The sequence below is a fragment of the Tachysurus vachellii genome, chromosome 8 (genome assembly GCF_030014155.1).
Source record: "Tachysurus vachellii isolate PV-2020 chromosome 8, HZAU_Pvac_v1, whole genome shotgun sequence".
Lineage (NCBI taxonomy): Eukaryota > Metazoa > Chordata > Actinopteri > Siluriformes > Bagridae > Tachysurus > Tachysurus vachellii.
Genome location: NC_083467.1, coordinates 24,024,002 through 24,041,501, shown reverse-complemented (window position 1 = coordinate 24,041,501; position 17,500 = coordinate 24,024,002). Strand labels below are relative to the sequence as shown.

At 39.1% G+C, this 17,500-nt stretch overlaps 1 protein-coding gene across 3 annotated transcripts in view; it reads right to left on the bottom strand.

Annotated features, from left to right (window-relative positions):
• pde1a (phosphodiesterase 1A, calmodulin-dependent) overlaps window positions 1-17,500 on the bottom strand; it is a 100,087-nt gene that overhangs the window by 4,258 nt on the left and 78,329 nt on the right. For all 3 annotated transcript variants that reach the window (XM_060877016.1, XM_060877015.1, XM_060877017.1), the window contains 6 exons: window positions 13,822-13,888; window positions 7,728-7,844; window positions 3,233-3,373; window positions 2,986-3,086; window positions 608-733; window positions 276-377 (listed from right to left, as the gene is read on the bottom strand). In XM_060877016.1, coding sequence (XP_060732999.1) covers window positions 276-377; window positions 608-733; window positions 2,986-3,086; window positions 3,233-3,373; window positions 7,728-7,844; window positions 13,822-13,888 — 654 coding nt within the window. The remainder of the gene's footprint in view (window positions 1-275; window positions 378-607; window positions 734-2,985; window positions 3,087-3,232; window positions 3,374-7,727; window positions 7,845-13,821; window positions 13,889-17,500) is intronic.

Sequence of the window (17,500 nt, the reverse complement as noted above, 5' to 3'; positions counted from 1 at the left end):
GGTTTTATTGGTCTTAGATTATGTGCATAGGACACTATACTTATTCAAGTCACTTATTGATAAGTTCCTTACTCCAGTCCTGTGAATAAGCTGTTACCATGGAAACGACAACATATTAGAAGGAGCGCGTTTATATTTATGTATGATTTGAATTGCTGTTATAGAAAGTAACTCTATTTGAACTCCACACACACAGGGTCACATATGCATACGTACTTCTGAGGGGTGTGTGTGTGTGTGTGTGTGTGTGTGTGTGTGTGTGTGTGTTGTCTCACCCCTCTGGCTGCTGCAGAGAGTTTCTCATGGTTTTAATCTGCTGAAAATGGCAGGACATATCTGTGCTCATGACCATCTCGATCACCAGTGTGCGCAGCTCTCTGCACACACACATCATATCAACACATGAGAGAGTAGTAGTTACACAATCATAACACACACACACACACACACACACACACACATACCCACGCATATACAGAACTCCCTCAGCAGGAGATTTCTCAGAACAGAGCTTTCATGCTGACAGGAACTTAGTGTTGAGTGATAGTTAAGCAAGAACACACACACACACACACACACACACACACAGTTTGGGTTTTGTGCTTACCTCCAGTCGTCTTTCGACAGGTTGATGAGGATATTCATCTCATCCTCCTGCATGAGTCTGTAGGCGGCGCTCACATGATGGTTCTCTAAAACCGAACGGTCGTTATAGAGGATGGCCACCTCTGACCTAAATACACACACACACACACACACACACACACACCTCCTGTAGAGTTGACAGAAACTGATATAGTCCACTGTACACTGGCTGTAACATTATGAATCTGGAGTTTCAGAGTGTGGAATAAAAACTCTTTAAACTGTATTAACTCTTGTCTTGTTTGGATCAAACAAATTATTTTCAGAAATGTGTCTAAATATCCAATAATAGAGACATTTTAATTTTTTTTTTTGTAGATATAAATCCCATTTTAAAATCCCCTTTATTTACTTAAGAAAAAAAAATTAAAGCTGCAGTATGTAAGATTTTGGAATTTAACATTCTGTAAATAGTTGTTCCATTTAACATGCTACAATACAATACTGTACGTATTCAGTTTCTAATGTAATGATGGATTTATTTCAATACATTAAATTAAGTTAATTAGGATTAATTAAATTTTCTGTGTTACCAAATGCTTGTCACGGTCAAACTCAGGTCCTTGGGTGAAAGAGGAATAACTAAGACAAACTAATGCGACTAATGCAAATGCATTATTTGGCTAATTAATGCTCTAAAGACTATTAATTCGGTTTAATTCAATTTATTTCTATTGCGCTTTTAACAATTCACATTGTCTCAAATCAGCTTTGCAGAAGTATTGAAACAAAATAAATAATTTAAACTTAAAAGTTATTATTTATCTCTAACCTCTATACCTAATGAACAAGCCTGGGGTGAGATGATATGAGGAAGAAACCTTGAGAGGAACCAGACTCTGAAATGAACATTATCCTCATTTGGGTGACACTGAACAGGAAATAATGTAAATATAAATAATGTCCTTTCTACAACAGTTTGTACTGTGCAACCGAGAGCTCCTGAGGAACTAATGGGTCAGGGTCATTCCTGAGTTCATCCTTAACACTAATTCCTTCCTGCTGAAGTCAGGAAGTGACTGTACTGCTTCTGTACTGGATTTTTTACTGGAGTAATTATGTAAAAAAAAAAAAAAAAAAAAGAAAAGAAAATGTACACTCTGCTTTTATTCTTTCTGAATACAGCACATCCTCACACCTCTTGATAGCTTTTGCTGAACTATGATAGATTTGGTTCCCTTCTGGAAAAGGAAAATCAGAGCAATACAGACATTAATAGAAAAGCATGAAGAGGTTAAAGAGAAAAAGTGATTTCTCCAAAGAAATAACTTCAACTTGAATCATCCCCCATATCTGACATCCTTTATTTACTGGTGATGGGAAAAATAAAGATTTATACACTGTTTAAAAATCATTGCGTTTTGTTTCCAACATGAAAGCAAAGATCATTGTTTTGCTTTTGGAAACACTCGGGATGACAGCAGGAGATGACGAATTAAAGCATGAAATCTGTCTCTTGGCAAACGCATAGGTCTTTGAGGTTTGGGAGTCTGCGAGAGACGAAGGTCGTCTGGCAGGAATCGCAACAAAACAGAAACAATATTAGCAAAGAGTTCAATAGAGACACTGATGCATTCAGAGAGGAGCTCAGTTGCAATTATTTAACTCTTTAAAACTCCTTTTCTTTTGATTATTAGTGTGTTCCTATACTCTCTCACTCACTCACTCATTTTCTACCGCTTATCCGAACTACCTCGGGTCACGGGGAGCCTGTGCCTATCTCAGGCGTCATCGGGCATCAAGGCAGGATACACCCTGGACGAAGTGCCAACCCATCGTAGGGCACACACACTCCAATACTCTAATAAGTATTTTAAATAGTGTGTCTTACTTAAGCCAGTTGGTGGTACTGACAGTGAACTGAACTGACAAACTGTCAAAGCCTTAACCATTGAAACAGCTTTTCTCTAGAGCACATGAGCCACGGCTACAATTTCCACTGTTTGCAAATATCCATCCATCCAGCCAGTCATTCATCCATCCATCCATCCATCCAGCCAGCCAGACATCCATCCATTTTCTGTACTGCTTATCCATCATGGGGTTGCCTGGAGCCTATACCAAGGGACTCGGGTCACCAGGCTGGGGAACACCAATCCATAACAGAGCACAATTGCACACACTCTTACACACTGTCACACAATCTCACACACTGTATGTCTTTGGTTGGGTCGAGGAAACCCGAGTGCTCAGAGGAAACCACACACATAAGGTAGATACAAGGCTCAAACCCCCAACCACGTAGGTGTGAAGTAAATTTGCTAAACACTAAGGCAATTAATTGAATTGAAACAAAGGAATAAAACAGATCGGTGGAATAAGACAGCAGAGCACACGTACCTGGTTTGGATATGGAAGTTGTTGGTCGTCCCAGTGTGTTCGAAGTCGTGAATAGCAGCAGCAAACACCATGGCCAATATTTCCAGTTCGGTGAGCCAGTGCTAAGACAAGTCAAAGCAGAAAAGAGTCACTGTAAAATGTCTAAAGCATCACTGGAAATATCTCTCAACCACCTGGACTAAATAAATCATGCCAAAACCAAACCTAGCCATGGCTGGTCTGAAAGGAAACTTTTTCTTCCACTCACCATAATGCCAGTGTGAAGCATCAGATAGTGAGCAGTCTGGGTGACATCAGCAGCATGAATCAGGTTGTGGTATGGATTTTTGTGCTTGCTGTAGCCCACCTCCAATGCCTCCACAAATGCCACCAGAGAAGACACAGGTATCTGCATTCAGTAGGAGTTGAACGGGACAAACAAAAGTTATTATAACATCCAAAGCTCATAGGCAAAAGATAAGCATAAAATGTTATCTCCAAGATGTTAGAATATCATTCTCTAAAAAATAATCAGCCTTTTAGTTGGTTATCAGTCAACATTCCTGATTTGTTTTATGTTTTCACATCCCTATAATGCCAAACGTGTCATATCGGTGGAGGAATTTCTGACTCAAATTCAACCAGGACTACACAGGACTAGGACTTTTGTGGACTTCTTCTAGACAACACCCAAAAACTTAGCCAGATGGCAGTCATTATAGTCATAAAGTTCTTCCACCGATCTATTTTCATCCAAATTCATACATAAAAATGGCATTGTATACAATGGCAATGTATATACAGTATATATATATATATATATATATATATATCTCACAGAAGTGTGTACACCCCTCACATTTTTATAAATATTTTATTTTGTCTTTTCATGTGACAACACTGAAGAAATGACACTGTGCTACAATATAAAGTAGTAAGTGTACAGCTTGCATAACAGTGTAAATTTGCTGTCCCCTCAAAATAACTCAACACACACCCGTTAATGTCTAAACCGCTGGCCATAAAAGTGAGTACACCCCTAAGAGAATATGTCCAAATTGGGCCTAAAGTGTCGATATTTTGTGTGGCCACCATAATCTTCCAGTACTCCATTCTCTTTGAACTTCCAGTGACCAGTATGAGCGAGTGAGAGCGATAACACCAAATTTAACACACCTGCTCCCCATTCACACCTGAGACCTTGTAACACTAACGATTTACATGACACCAGGGAGAGAAAATGGCTAATTGGGCCCAATTTGGACATTTTGACTTAGGGGTGTACTCAGTTTTGTGCCCAGCGGTTTAGACATTAATGGGTGTGTGTTGAGTTATTTTTATATATATATATATATATATATATATATATATATATATATATATATATATATATATATATATATATATAATTAATTATATATCGAATTTTTTTCCCCTAAATACATACATTACCAACTACCAACTACCATACAAATACAATACCAACTACCTTCAAGAAAGCAAGGGTTATTCCCATCCTGAAGAAACCTGCTCTGGATCCATTAGACATCAGTAACTACAGACAGGTATCACTTCTCTCTTTTCTTTCAAAATTTCTTAAACCCATTGTCTATAAGCAACTGTCTGTCTATCTCTCACAAAGCAACCTTAAAGATCCCAACCAGTCTGGCTTTAAAGCAGCACATTCCATATACAGTAGACTGCCCTTTTGGCTGTCTCGGGGAAACTACATTTTCATATCAGGTAACTTGGATCGGAGTGACATCTGCTCCATGCAGACTCTCCACTGGTGTCCCACAGGGCTAGGTACTTGGTCCTCTCCTATTTTCCCTGTATACTCACTCTCTTGGTGATGTTATTTCCTTCCATGGGTTCTCTTACCACTGCTATTCTGATGACACTCAACTTATATTCTCCTTACCTCCCTTAGATACCACGGCTTCTGCTCGGGTCTCAGCATGTCTGTCAGACATATCATCCTGGATAACAGTTTATCAGTTGCAACTCAATCCCAGCAAAACTGAACTGCTGATCATACCAGGTAATGCATCCCCAGGACAGGATCTTGCAATATCCCTGCACAACAATCTGATGTCCCCTTCAGGCACAGCTCGCAACCTTGGGGTAACCATGGACAATCAACTGTCCCTTTCCTCTCATGTTGCCACACTCATGTTGGTTTCTTCTCTACAATATCAGAAGGATTAGGCCATTTTCACCACACAGGCTGCCCAGGTACTTGTTCATTTCTTTTGTCATTTCAACTCAATGCTTGCAGGTCTGCAAATGATCCAAAATACAGCTGCCTAAGATCTCTCATACCACCCCTCTGCTGCGTTGCCACCACTGGCTTTCAGTAGCTTCACACATCAGATTCGATATACTGATGCTTTCCAACAAAGCTAAAAAAAGGACCAGCTCCCTCTTACCTCAAAGCTCTTATAACTCCTCGCACTGCACCTCCATCCCTCAGATCTACCAGCACTGCTCGACTGGCCCCACCATCTCTCAGGGTAGGAGATAAGTATACAACAAGACTCTTTTCTGTTCTGACAGCGAGGTGGTGGACTAAATTTCCCCTAGATGTCCGAACAGCTAAGTCATTGGCTTAAAACTTCAAACGATGGGTAAAGACCTACTTCTTCCTGAAATACTTGACCTAACACTTTTCCCTGTTTGTTGTACTGTATGTGTATATTAAAAAAAAAATTTGAACAGAGTTTTACGTTGATGGTATCCTAAGACTTTAACCTAATGAACCAGTGTTAAAGTATTCATTGATAGAAACTTAAAAGCACTGTTGTACATTGCTCTGTATAAGGGGGTCTGCCAAATGGCGTTAACGTAAATGTAAAATAATAATTAATAAACATATATGGCTTTATTCAATCACAGGCCACCAACTTACCTGTAACTCGCACAAATTGTCGTATTCTCAGGGTTACTTTAACGTCAGCCCTTCTTAAATATAAACCGGAACATTTTAATACACTACACTGATTCGTTTGCTTGCACTACTTCCTCACGCCAGTGGTGGTGCTATGAGGGGATGAAGCCACTTGTGTTTATTAATTACTCAATAATTCCTCCTGTTCTTACTAAGAATAAAAAGTACTCCTAAAGTACAGCATGTTTTTCCTTCGTTCTCATTTACCATGTTTTGAAAGGATTTAGAAACTGGGTTGATCTTTGCTATATAACTTTTTTATTATTTATTTACTTATCTAATTAATATATACGCATGTGCTTTATTTCAGGATTGACTAACTGCTTTATAGCTACTATGAATCACACTCCCTTGTATTAGCACTTACTCGTAACATCTTGTTTATGTCTCCCTTTATGTCAATCTATCTTTTGTCTTTTAACATTGTGAAATGTTCTTTGTGTAACAGTCCAGAGGGCAAGAGAGTAATACAATACTGTATGTTTTACAAAATGCAATTAAGGAGTTGTGTTTAAATGAGTTAAACCCAGAATATTGACGTTAACTGTTCTACAGTTGGCAATTAAGAAATGGAAATGATTAAAAATACTGTTGCAGTGCCTCACCCTTTCGTTTGTTTTCTCCCAAGGGGTGTGGATACACAAAAGGTTTCCACATACACAAACATAAACGCTCGAGTAACCTCAGATCTGTCTGTCTACACGTGAGAAATGGAAGAGAGAGCATTCCTACTCTCGCTGCTTTATCTACCTCTTCCTTGTCTATGTCATGTCTGTCACACACTGTTTGCTAAGCTAATACAAACAGGCTCATTTAAAATGTATCATTACAAATAAGATGTTTTGCTTTGATTTGATTTGCCCTCCAATTTGGTCAACTACCATTTCCCTTCTACACAGTCAACTCTTTCTTATCACAGGACATTAAACTCATTCATTCATTTTACATTTATGACACTTGTCATTTGTCATTTATATAACTGAGCAGTTGAGGGTTAAAGGCCTTGCTCAAGGGCACAGCAGTGCCAGCGTGGCCCACTTTATCCTGGTCAGGGTTGCACTGATAGAGATGGCATTGGTAAGGTTCTCTGGAAAAAAGTAAATACTGTAATGAAGCTATAAGAAGACAAGAATAATATCCTTGGGACTAATAGTAGCCTGGTCTAAGATATGTAAAGTGCCTTACAGCTTCAGGAGATTAGCAAGATATGCTGGAGCTTTATGCTAGATGCTTTAGACGTGATTAACAGGACATTAATAGGCAGTCTTGAATAAGACTGGGGTACGGACTGGGTTAATACATGCATGTGTTTGTACAATAGAATTGTGGCCTTGCATGTACAGTAACAGAGAGGGGGACATTCTGGATGGGGTACCGACCCATGACAGAGCAAAATCGCACACATACACACTCATAAAGCCTATAGTGCATCTTTTTGGACTGGAGGAAGAAACCAGTCTACGAAGAGGAAACCTCTGAAGCACAGGGAAAACTCCACACATGCAGGGTTGAGGGCGGAAATTAAATGAACAGAATCCATTATATCAGTTGTAATGGTAACACTTGAAAGATGATATCTGTAAAGGTAATACACAAATGTGGATGAATATACAAGAGAGAGAGAAAAAAAGGAAATCCAAAAGTGAGCAATAAGACTGTGTGCATATAATGTGTGTGTAGGAGTTTTCTCTCTGTAGAGCCAAATCCTAAACTTGGAATACCCAGCATGAGTATGTCCAAATGCAACAGCTATTTTTATGTTTTGGTGACTTGTGTGTGTGTGTGTGTGTGTGTGTGTAATAAGAATCTCACACACCCTGAAACGGTTGATCAGGTCGTATCTGGTGAGCAGCTCATACACCAGGAACTTCAGCGCGTGTTCGCTGCTCGCTTCGTGAAGCGTGAAGACATCAAATGACCATTTATCAACATCCTGCAAACACACATTTATACATTTATACATTTTTATACAGCACAACACTACATCATGGTTAAATTAGTATGAAAATTGCTTCCTTGACAAGAACTGAAGATTGTATTAAATGTAATTTAAACACATTAAAAACAGAAACCTTATCTGAATTCACTGATCAGATCAAACTGATTGGGCTAAATGGGTGTGGCCTGATATTCAAATGACAATGCTTGATTGACAGACATTTGTGTAAGACTTCCAGCTGTTATTCCACTTAAACTGAACTAAATTTAGCAGCATGAGGACATTTCTACTGTATCTAGAACGTACCTACTGCCCAAGTTAGTAGTAGTAGGCTCATAATAGCTGTGTGCGATGGACAAGCAAACATCTGCCTTCTGATTGGTGGGATAAAATTTATGCAAACCCAAACTCCACCCACTTTGTATAAAAAGGTTAGTAAATTCCAGTAAGCTTAGTAAAGTTGTGTACCATAGTCTGATTGACCTGTACCTGTTTTGACCCTGCTCTTTGCCTGATGTCTCCTAGGTTGTTCATTAATTCTAGTTTCACTTTGTGTTCCTATTCTTTTTAGGATTTTTTTTTTCTTTGTAATAAACTACCTGCGTTTGCATTTGCATCCTACCTCTAAGTGTTTGCTTCAGTATTACCTACAAAGAAGCCTCATAGCACCTGGTGTATGTTACATAAATTTTCCATTTTTCCACATTTTCCATTTGTCAGGAGCTACTGGGACAGTTATTTCCCTGCCAGACGTGTCTCACTATAGCCCTCATTTTGTTGTGTTTTCCCCAAGTGTCTTATGCCACGCCCTTCGTATTATTCTGCTTTTCCAGCTTGCCACCTGTTCCCTATTTACCTAAATGTGCTGCCTTTTATATATCAGCCCTTTTGTACCTGTCATTGTTATTGTATTCCTGGGGTACGGTATGATGCTGTTATGTATGTATGTTTCATTTGTTTCATAGTCAAGTTTTGTTGTTGTATTAAATAGATAGATAGATAGATAGATAGATAGATAGATAGATAGATAGATAGATCTTCTGTCTCTCTATATATATCTGTCATGTTATTCCACCTATACCACAGTGTTATATTCCTTGACTAGTGACAAAAACATAATCATATCTATCTATCTGTCTGTTTTTCCGTCCATCAGTCCGTCTGTCTCTTTGCCTATCTATCTATCTATCTATCTATCTATCTATCTATCTATCTATCTATCTATCTATCTATCTATCTGTCTGTCTGTCTGTCTGTCTGTCTGTCTGTCTGTCTGTCTATCTATCTATCTAATACAGAATGCATGAATGAAAGAAACACTCTAAGTCTACAGAAAGGCTAAAGTGAAAGCAAGAATATATAGTGAGATGAAGCTTGCTGAGAGGTAACCATAGCAACACATGTATAACAGAAGCTTGAGAGTGTGTGTGGGTGTGTGTGGAGGGGTGTGTGAGTGAGTGTGTGTGTGTGTGTGTGTAGGGTGTGTATGTGTGTGTGTGGGGGGGTGTTTGTGTGAGAGAGTGGGGGTGATTTGGGGTAAGTGTGTTTTGTGTGTGAGTGGGGGTGAGTGTGTCGACATGTAGCTAAATAAAAACACAAGGTTTCTTTTCTCCTTATCATTTAGTTATTAAAAAGAAAAACATAAACATTAGTAAAGCCTCGGGTTGTCTCCATTTTCTCAGTTTTTTCCTGCCATTTGCCTCGAATGCTTTATCTCTTCCATAATACAGGGCCATTATCTAGTCCTATCAGGTGACACTTTCTTGATTCATTGTTAGTTCTGCAGACTTTTTCCTCTGCTACCATTAAAGGAAATCTGTCCTATTTCTGATTTAACAAACACCTCGTTTTCCCGGTCATGTAATAAACTGTGTACTTATATGCGAGTGAACTGTGACAAGAAACCTCAAATAGAAGACTATTCATTTAGTTATGTTCACTACATATGTGTAATTGTTTGGGATTTGGACTGAATTAAAGGGATTGTTATAATTCTACTAGAGTGTCAAATTGCCACTTTATTAAAAACACCTTCTCTGTATTTATCGATAGATTATAAAAAGAAACGAGCCACAGGACCACCTCCGAGCAGATGGAGGATAGCAGTACAAATTTTTTATTTTTTTATGCTGCCACAGAACAATTAACTTACCCGCCATTTCAGTATGAACAAATGAATGATTTTGATATAAAATTTAGTTGGCTTTCTGTCTTTATCTGACTTTTCTGGCTTATCTGTCTGGCTTTATGGCTTAACATCATCCTTTACTATGATGATAGAAATATATTTTTTTTTGGGGGGGGGAGCGGTTCTTGGAACTTTTCTATGAATATATTGCCCCTAGTAGGCAATTCTTAAATTCTTAAAGCCCTGAACGTCTATTTTCTATATGAGGTTCATATTAACCATCACTGTGAAGTTTGACATGACAAAGACATTCAATGCTTCACATGGACACAACAAAATTATTATTATGTCATCTGGGAAACATGAAACTATCATACATAGTGAAAGAAAATGACAAAATATGCTCTTTAAACAAAATAATAGCAATTTACACTGATCATCACGCTCAACAGTTTACACCCTCGGGGTCTTAATGCATCATGCTGCCTTCTGGAGCATTAGTGAATGTTTGCAGATTTTGTAATAGTTGTGTATGAGTCCCTCGGTTGTCCTCAGTGTTAAAACATGGCACTCAAAATCATATATTCTGCTGGAAAGGGATTAAATATGCAGAAGATGCTGGAAAGGCAAAGAATGTCATTTTTCTAAACAACAGTGTGATGTTTTATAAAGAGTATTTCTCGCCTTAAATAATTTAGATGGATTTTAACATCTATAATCAATAGATTATTCTATATTTGAGTATCGTCATTGTGTTGTTTTTGTCGTGTGCTTGAGCCCAACAGACACCAACAAAATTGCATCAGCAGGTTAAAAACAAAGTCTTAAATCTTCATTTGAATCAGTTGAATGTAGAACTGTGATAAATCTCTTAACTATAACCAGAAACCAATCAATGACTGTAAAACTCTCTGCCATTTGTCATCATCTTGGTTATAAAATTACACTCAATCACACATATAACTCACTGTACAAGATTTCCTGTTTTCATTCATTGGATCCTATTAATGGCTGTTAGTTTGTTCCTCAGTTCGTGAGGCATTAAAATACTTCAGAATGTTAAATGTAAAAATCTAAGCTTTATTCATTTATTCTACTCAAAACAATAACATCATTTCCACACACCAGAGATCCACACTTACAGTATAAGTCAATGATGTATCGTTATTTCTGTTGCTCTCGTAAAGTTTTTCTTTTTTTTTTCCATCCATCAAGAAGACTGACCCAACAACCACATTTTCAGCTGGACATATGCCACCTTCAGCAGGTATGAAAAACCAGAAAAAGAACCTCATGAGATCTCTACAGGAGTCTGGAATATCCCAATGTCACAGCTCATGGAGTACTTCGGTGTGAAAATAATAAACAAATAAAAGTTTTACCTCCCCCTTTCCACCACCCCACTCAAGAAAATGACATATAGTCAAAGTTTGACATGTTGAGGGACTTATTTCTACAACCTTCAGTGGGGAACGCAAGAGAAGCTTGACAGTAGCTTAGCAAGGTAGCTAATTATATATGAAGGACTACCAGGAGTTTTTGGCAGCTGTGGAGGATTTCTCACTCGTCAACTTCGGTGATATCTTCTGTTTGGAAAGTGTAAAATACCTGAAGTCATTCTAAATATAAAAATGTGCTTTATGTTTTGATATAAAACAGGACATCATATTTTAGCTAATGGCTAAAATATGATGTCCTGTTTTATATCAAAACATAAGCTTGGCAGTGCTGGGGCTTGAACCCCAATCCTGTAATCAACAACCCAGAGCCTTAACACTTGCACCACTACTAAACTACATTATTATTATTATTATTATTATTATTATATTATAATTATTATTATTGTTGTTATTAGTCATTCATTCATTCATTTTCTACCGCTTATCCGAACTACCTCGGGTCACGGGGAGCATGTGCTCATTTCAGGCGTCATCGGGCATCAAGGCAGGATATACCCTGGACGGAGTGCCAACCCATCGCAGGGCACACACACACTCTCATTCACTCACACACTACGGACAATTTTTTCAGAGATGCCAATCAACCTACCATGCATGTCTTTGGACCGGGGAGGAAACCGGAGTACCCGGAGGAAACCCCCGAGGCACGGGGAGAACATGCAAACTCCACACACACAAGGTGGAGGTGGGAATCGAACCCCCAACCCTGGAGGTGTGAGGCGAACTTGCTAACCTGTTAGGACTCTGCCCGGACTCTGGCCACATGCATTTGTTTGTTTTTCGTCACATTCCTTCCGTTTCCACACACCTGTTTCCCATTGTAATTACCTTGTCTATTTAACTGTGCCGCGTTGCCTTGTGCAGCGCGGAATCTACTGTTGTTTTGTCCTGTCCTTAGTCCGTGTCCTGTTTAGTGTTCTTGTGTTATTAAACCCCGTTTGTTTTGTTATCCTGCCTTTGGGTCCGTTTCTGTCCTGCATCATGACAGAAGATTCCGCCACATTAGGACCCAGCAGGATAGCGGTAACCTGGACCGGCCGATTGGGAGTATTTTTTTTTCTTATTTGATTTTTTTCCCCCTGGACTTGTTTTTGTCCCCCCTTGGTTTTGGTGACATCGGTCCGCATTTTTTCGGTGAGGGACGCCGCCCCGCTTCCGGTTTCTCCGCGGGGGGGCACTGCCTCACTTCCTGTTTGTGGGCCATGTCACCGGCCCGAGTTTTGTTTTGTTTTTCCGGTGTCCTGTGACATCGCCCCGCACCTGTCCGGTGGGGGGCGTCGCTTCACATTTGGTTTCCGTGGAGGACGCCGCCCCACTTCCTGTCCGTGGGGGGTGTTGCAGGCCCATGTTTTGCCCCGTATTTTGGATTTTTTTTCTGTGGACCTCTCTGTTCTGTGGAGGATTTTTTTTCCTCTCCCGCCCTCCCTCCCTCCCTCCCTCCCTTTCCTGGTTTCTGAGAGGTGGGTCTGGCTGTGGTGCGTTGGGGGTTGCGCTCGGCCCTTCAGCTCGGCTGTGGACGTCGCTCGGCCCTTCAGATCAGCTGTGGACGTCGCTCTGCCCTCTCTGGCTGCGCCGCCGTGTGCCTTGCTCCCCCCACCTGCCTCGCCGTGTGCCTTGCTCCCCCCACCTGCCTCGCCGTGTGCCTTGCTCCCCCCACCTGCCTCGCCGTGTGCCTTGCTCCCCCCACCTGCCTCGCCGTGTGCCTTGCTCCCCCCACCTGCCTCGCCGTGTGCCTTGCTCCCCCCTCCCGGATCCGTCGGGACTGTCTGGATGGATTGGCGCGTCGGGAGCCGCGCCTTGGGGGGGGCTCTGTTAGGACTCTGCCCGGATTCTGGCCAAGTGCATTTGTTTGTTTTTCATCACGTGTCTGCCCCGCCTTTGTCTGTTCCTTCCGTTTCCACACACCTGTTTCCCATTGTAATTACCTTGTCTATTTAACTGTGCCGCGTTGCCTTGTGCAGCGCGGAATCTACTGTTGTTTTGTCCTGTCCTTAGTCCGTGTCCTGTTTAGTGTTCTTGTGTTATTAAACCCCATTTGTTTTGTTATCCTGCGTTTGGGTCCGTTTCTGTCCTGCGTCATGACATAACCACTAAGCCACCGTGCCCCCCTGTTGTTATTATTGTTATTATTAATTATACAGCATTTAATTTAGTGCTATTTGAGAATCTGAAGTTTACACAGATTCTCTGACTATTACCACACTGTGCATTTATTGTACTATTATCAATTTATATCATACTATAGCTATATAAACTGTTATTAGTTTATACACTATTATTTATTTATTCATTTATTCTACTATAATGTAACTCAGGGACCAGCAACCAGCAATATGGACATTCAGTCTCATTAAATGTTGGGAAAATGAAATGCACTGAATACCTTAAGAGCGAGGATCACAGCTGGAGGATATGTCAGGCCGGCCATGTTCGACGTCCTCCTGTACATCCTGTCCAACAAGCACACACACACACACTCAATATTAACCACAGCATCTTATTAGAAATAATGACAAGTTCCTCTCAGACAAGGTTACACTTAATTCTGTAAGACAGAATTTTGTCTCCAGACATCTTCATATGCTAATATATACAGTACAGATTGTGAACTTCGCTCTTATATGCAGTGTTCTTATAGTATTAGGAGTGTAATGAAATGACTTTGTACCTGTATCTAAAAGAAAATCTAGCTCTTACTGTGCAGTTTGCTCCTCTGGCACTCAAATAAAAATCTTGTGTGGTGGCACTACCTGTCACTACCAATCACTATCTTATGCCACGATTCTTTTTTGTTACATGATGCTAATCTTGACGTACATTGGCAGGTTTTATATTTAAAATATATAGTTAAAAAAACACTTATTGTAGAAGTAAACATATAAATTGGCAACATACAGTATTTCTTTGTTTTTTTTTTTCAACTCTTTTTGGGAGAATTCCCCCAAAAATTACTTACTGTACATGTTTCCATCAAGCATTGCTGAGGGACTATTTTGATTTATATACATAAGTAGAAGCCTCACCTACCTTAAACAGTGGCAAGTCAATATTTCTCTTTCACACTGAGCATTAAGCTTAAACAAAAGCATTTCACAAAACAGACAAACTGCCTTTCAGGTCATTGTAATAAAAGAAAGCAAGTAAAGAAAGAGAGAAGTCTGGCACTTTTATTATTTATTTTCCACTTGAGGGGTCAAGAAGAGCAAATAGAAGTGGATTTGAGCAAAACCACCAGCCTGCGTGTTCCTCAGATATTCAGGAAATTGAAAAATAACTGCTTATAAAAAACAGGAGGTAAACAGATAGGTGTAGGGATATAATATATATATATATATATATATATATATATATATATATATATATATATATATATATATATATATATATATAGTTGAATAAATAAATAAATAAATACATAAATAAATGAAATAAATTTTTTTTATATATATATATATATATATATATATATATATATATATATATATATATATATATATATAATTTTATTTATTTATTTAATTATTTTTCAACAAATTCACAACTGCAAAAGGACACGGTTATGCTTACACAATTACGTAATCTTGATTTGCACAAGACTAACATTTAATATATTTAGTTCACTAGTTCATCAAATAGAAATAAATATTCTTCATGATGTCTCCATATCTTTTTTTCCCTTTTAGTGTTTTCACCAAAATGATTTTCTCACATTTATCTTTCAAACAGGAATTAAAGAGTTTCTGGAAACTAAAACATAATAGATATAAAAAGGGAAATACTGTATAGTGAGAGAGAAATATAGGGCAAGAGAGACAGAAGAGAGACAGAAAGAAATGATATATGGATTTATTTAAAAGTGGTATTGAAGCATGATGATGAGGTCATGTCTGTCTCTGTGGCCTTGAACAAGCTGAAACAGTTTTTCACGTAAGCTCTGATCGTGAATTGGCAGAGAATAAAGGACATGAACTAAAGTTAAACACTTCTTTTAACTTGTCCTGGAGCACCGTCACAGAGATGCAGTCTGAATCAGAAGTCTAAACATTTGGGAAAAGCACCAAAAATACATTATACAAATTCAAACACATTCATTTTTGGTGGGTGGTCACATAAAATGTTCCTAATACTCCTATCCTAAACTCTTGCTTCATCCAGATCCTAATCCTGCAAATTTTTACTCTGTGTGTTTTAAACTCCTGCTTAATTTTGATCCTAATCCTCTCATCCTAAATTCCTGCTTTATCCTGATCCTAATCCTCTCATCCTAAATTCCTGCTTGATCCTTATCCTAATCCTCTCATCCTAAATTCCTGCTTGATCCTGATCCTAATCCTCTCATCCTAAATTCCTGCTTGATCCTGATCCTAATCCTCTCATCCTAAATTCCTGCTTGATCCTGAACTTTATCCTCTCATCCTAAATTCCTGCTTGATCCTGAACTTAATCCTCTCATCCTAAATTCCTGCTTGATCCTGATCCTAATCCTCTCATCCTAAATTCCTGCTTGATCCTGAACTTAATCCTCTCATCCTAAATTCCTGCTTTATCCTGATCCTAATCCTCTCATCCTAAATTCCTGCTTGATCCTGATCCTAATCCTCTCATCCTAAATTCCTGCTTGATCCTGATCCTAATCCTCTCATCCTAAATTCCTGCTTGATCCTGATCCTAATCCTCTCATCCTAAATTCCTGCTTGATCCTGAACTTTATCCTCTCATCCTAAATTCCTGCTTGATCCTGAACTTAATCCTCTCATCCTAAATTCCTGCTTGATCCTGATCCTAATCCTCTCATCCTAAATTCCTGCTTGATCCTGAACTTAATCCTCTCATCCTAAATTCCTGCTTGATCCTGAACTTAATCCTCTCATCCTAAATTCCTGCTTGATCCTGATCCTAATCCTCTCATCCTAAATTCCTGCTTGATCCTGAACTTAATCCTCTCATCCTAAATTCCTGCTTGATCCTGAACCTAATCCTCTCATCCTAAATTCCTGCTTTATCCTGATCCTAATCCTCTCATCCTAAACTCCTGCATCATCCAGAGCCTTATCCTGCCACCTTAAACTCCTGCTTCATCCAATCTCATCCCTGCCATCCTTAAGTTCCTGCTCAATTCAGATTCCAGTCCTGACATCCTAAACTCCTGCATTATCCAGATCTATATCCTGGGATCTGAAACTCCTGTTTCATCCATATGCTGACTTCTACCATTCTACACTACTTCTTCATCTGAAGCTCATTCCTGCAATCCTAAATCTCTACATCATCAACATTCTAATTCTCCCGCACTTCCATTCATACTCTATTTGGATACCAGATCCTCTGTCCTCAGCATTTCACACTCCTGCTCATGCACTCTTAGTAAGTTTATGGTTCTTCAAGCGATGTTTGAGCAGTTAAAGGTTCTTAGCCTCCACAAGGGGTTCTTCGGAACCCCTGCCCTGGTATCTCATTACAGCTATACTGTATAGTCGCGTTCCTGTGTGTAACCAGGATCTTTTGAGCAACTTATAAGGATGAGTATTACAATCATTTATGAATTCATTACAGTTTTAAAATGTCTGTTTAAGTTATCAAATGATAAATAATGGAGACATGAGGGCTTAGGGCAATTACAGTTTAAAGCCACCTCCATGGTTTCTCCATGGTTTCTAAGTGGTTCTATCCACAGCAATCCCATGTGTCCATTTGGAACCATCCTCAGCAGCAGTGAGCAACTTCCATGGACACACACATTACTGTATGTAGCAGCAATCTAGGTTAGAAGAAAATGGAGATGGATGGAAGAACCAGATCTCCGAACTCCACTGGAACCTGGAGCTGTGAAGTGGCAGCACAATACAATTAAACTGCATTATTATAAAACGCACATTGTGTGAATTTGTTAACCCTTGATAAGCCTCGGAAGCTTTATTTGACTAAAAAGCAAGGGGTTTCACTGTCAGAAAAGCCAAACAGAGCCTATTAGTGGAGGTTAATAACCCATAATTATCCAATACATCCTTGAAGAACCATTTATTTTTATAAAAGCATAATAAATATCTAGCCATTTATATAAT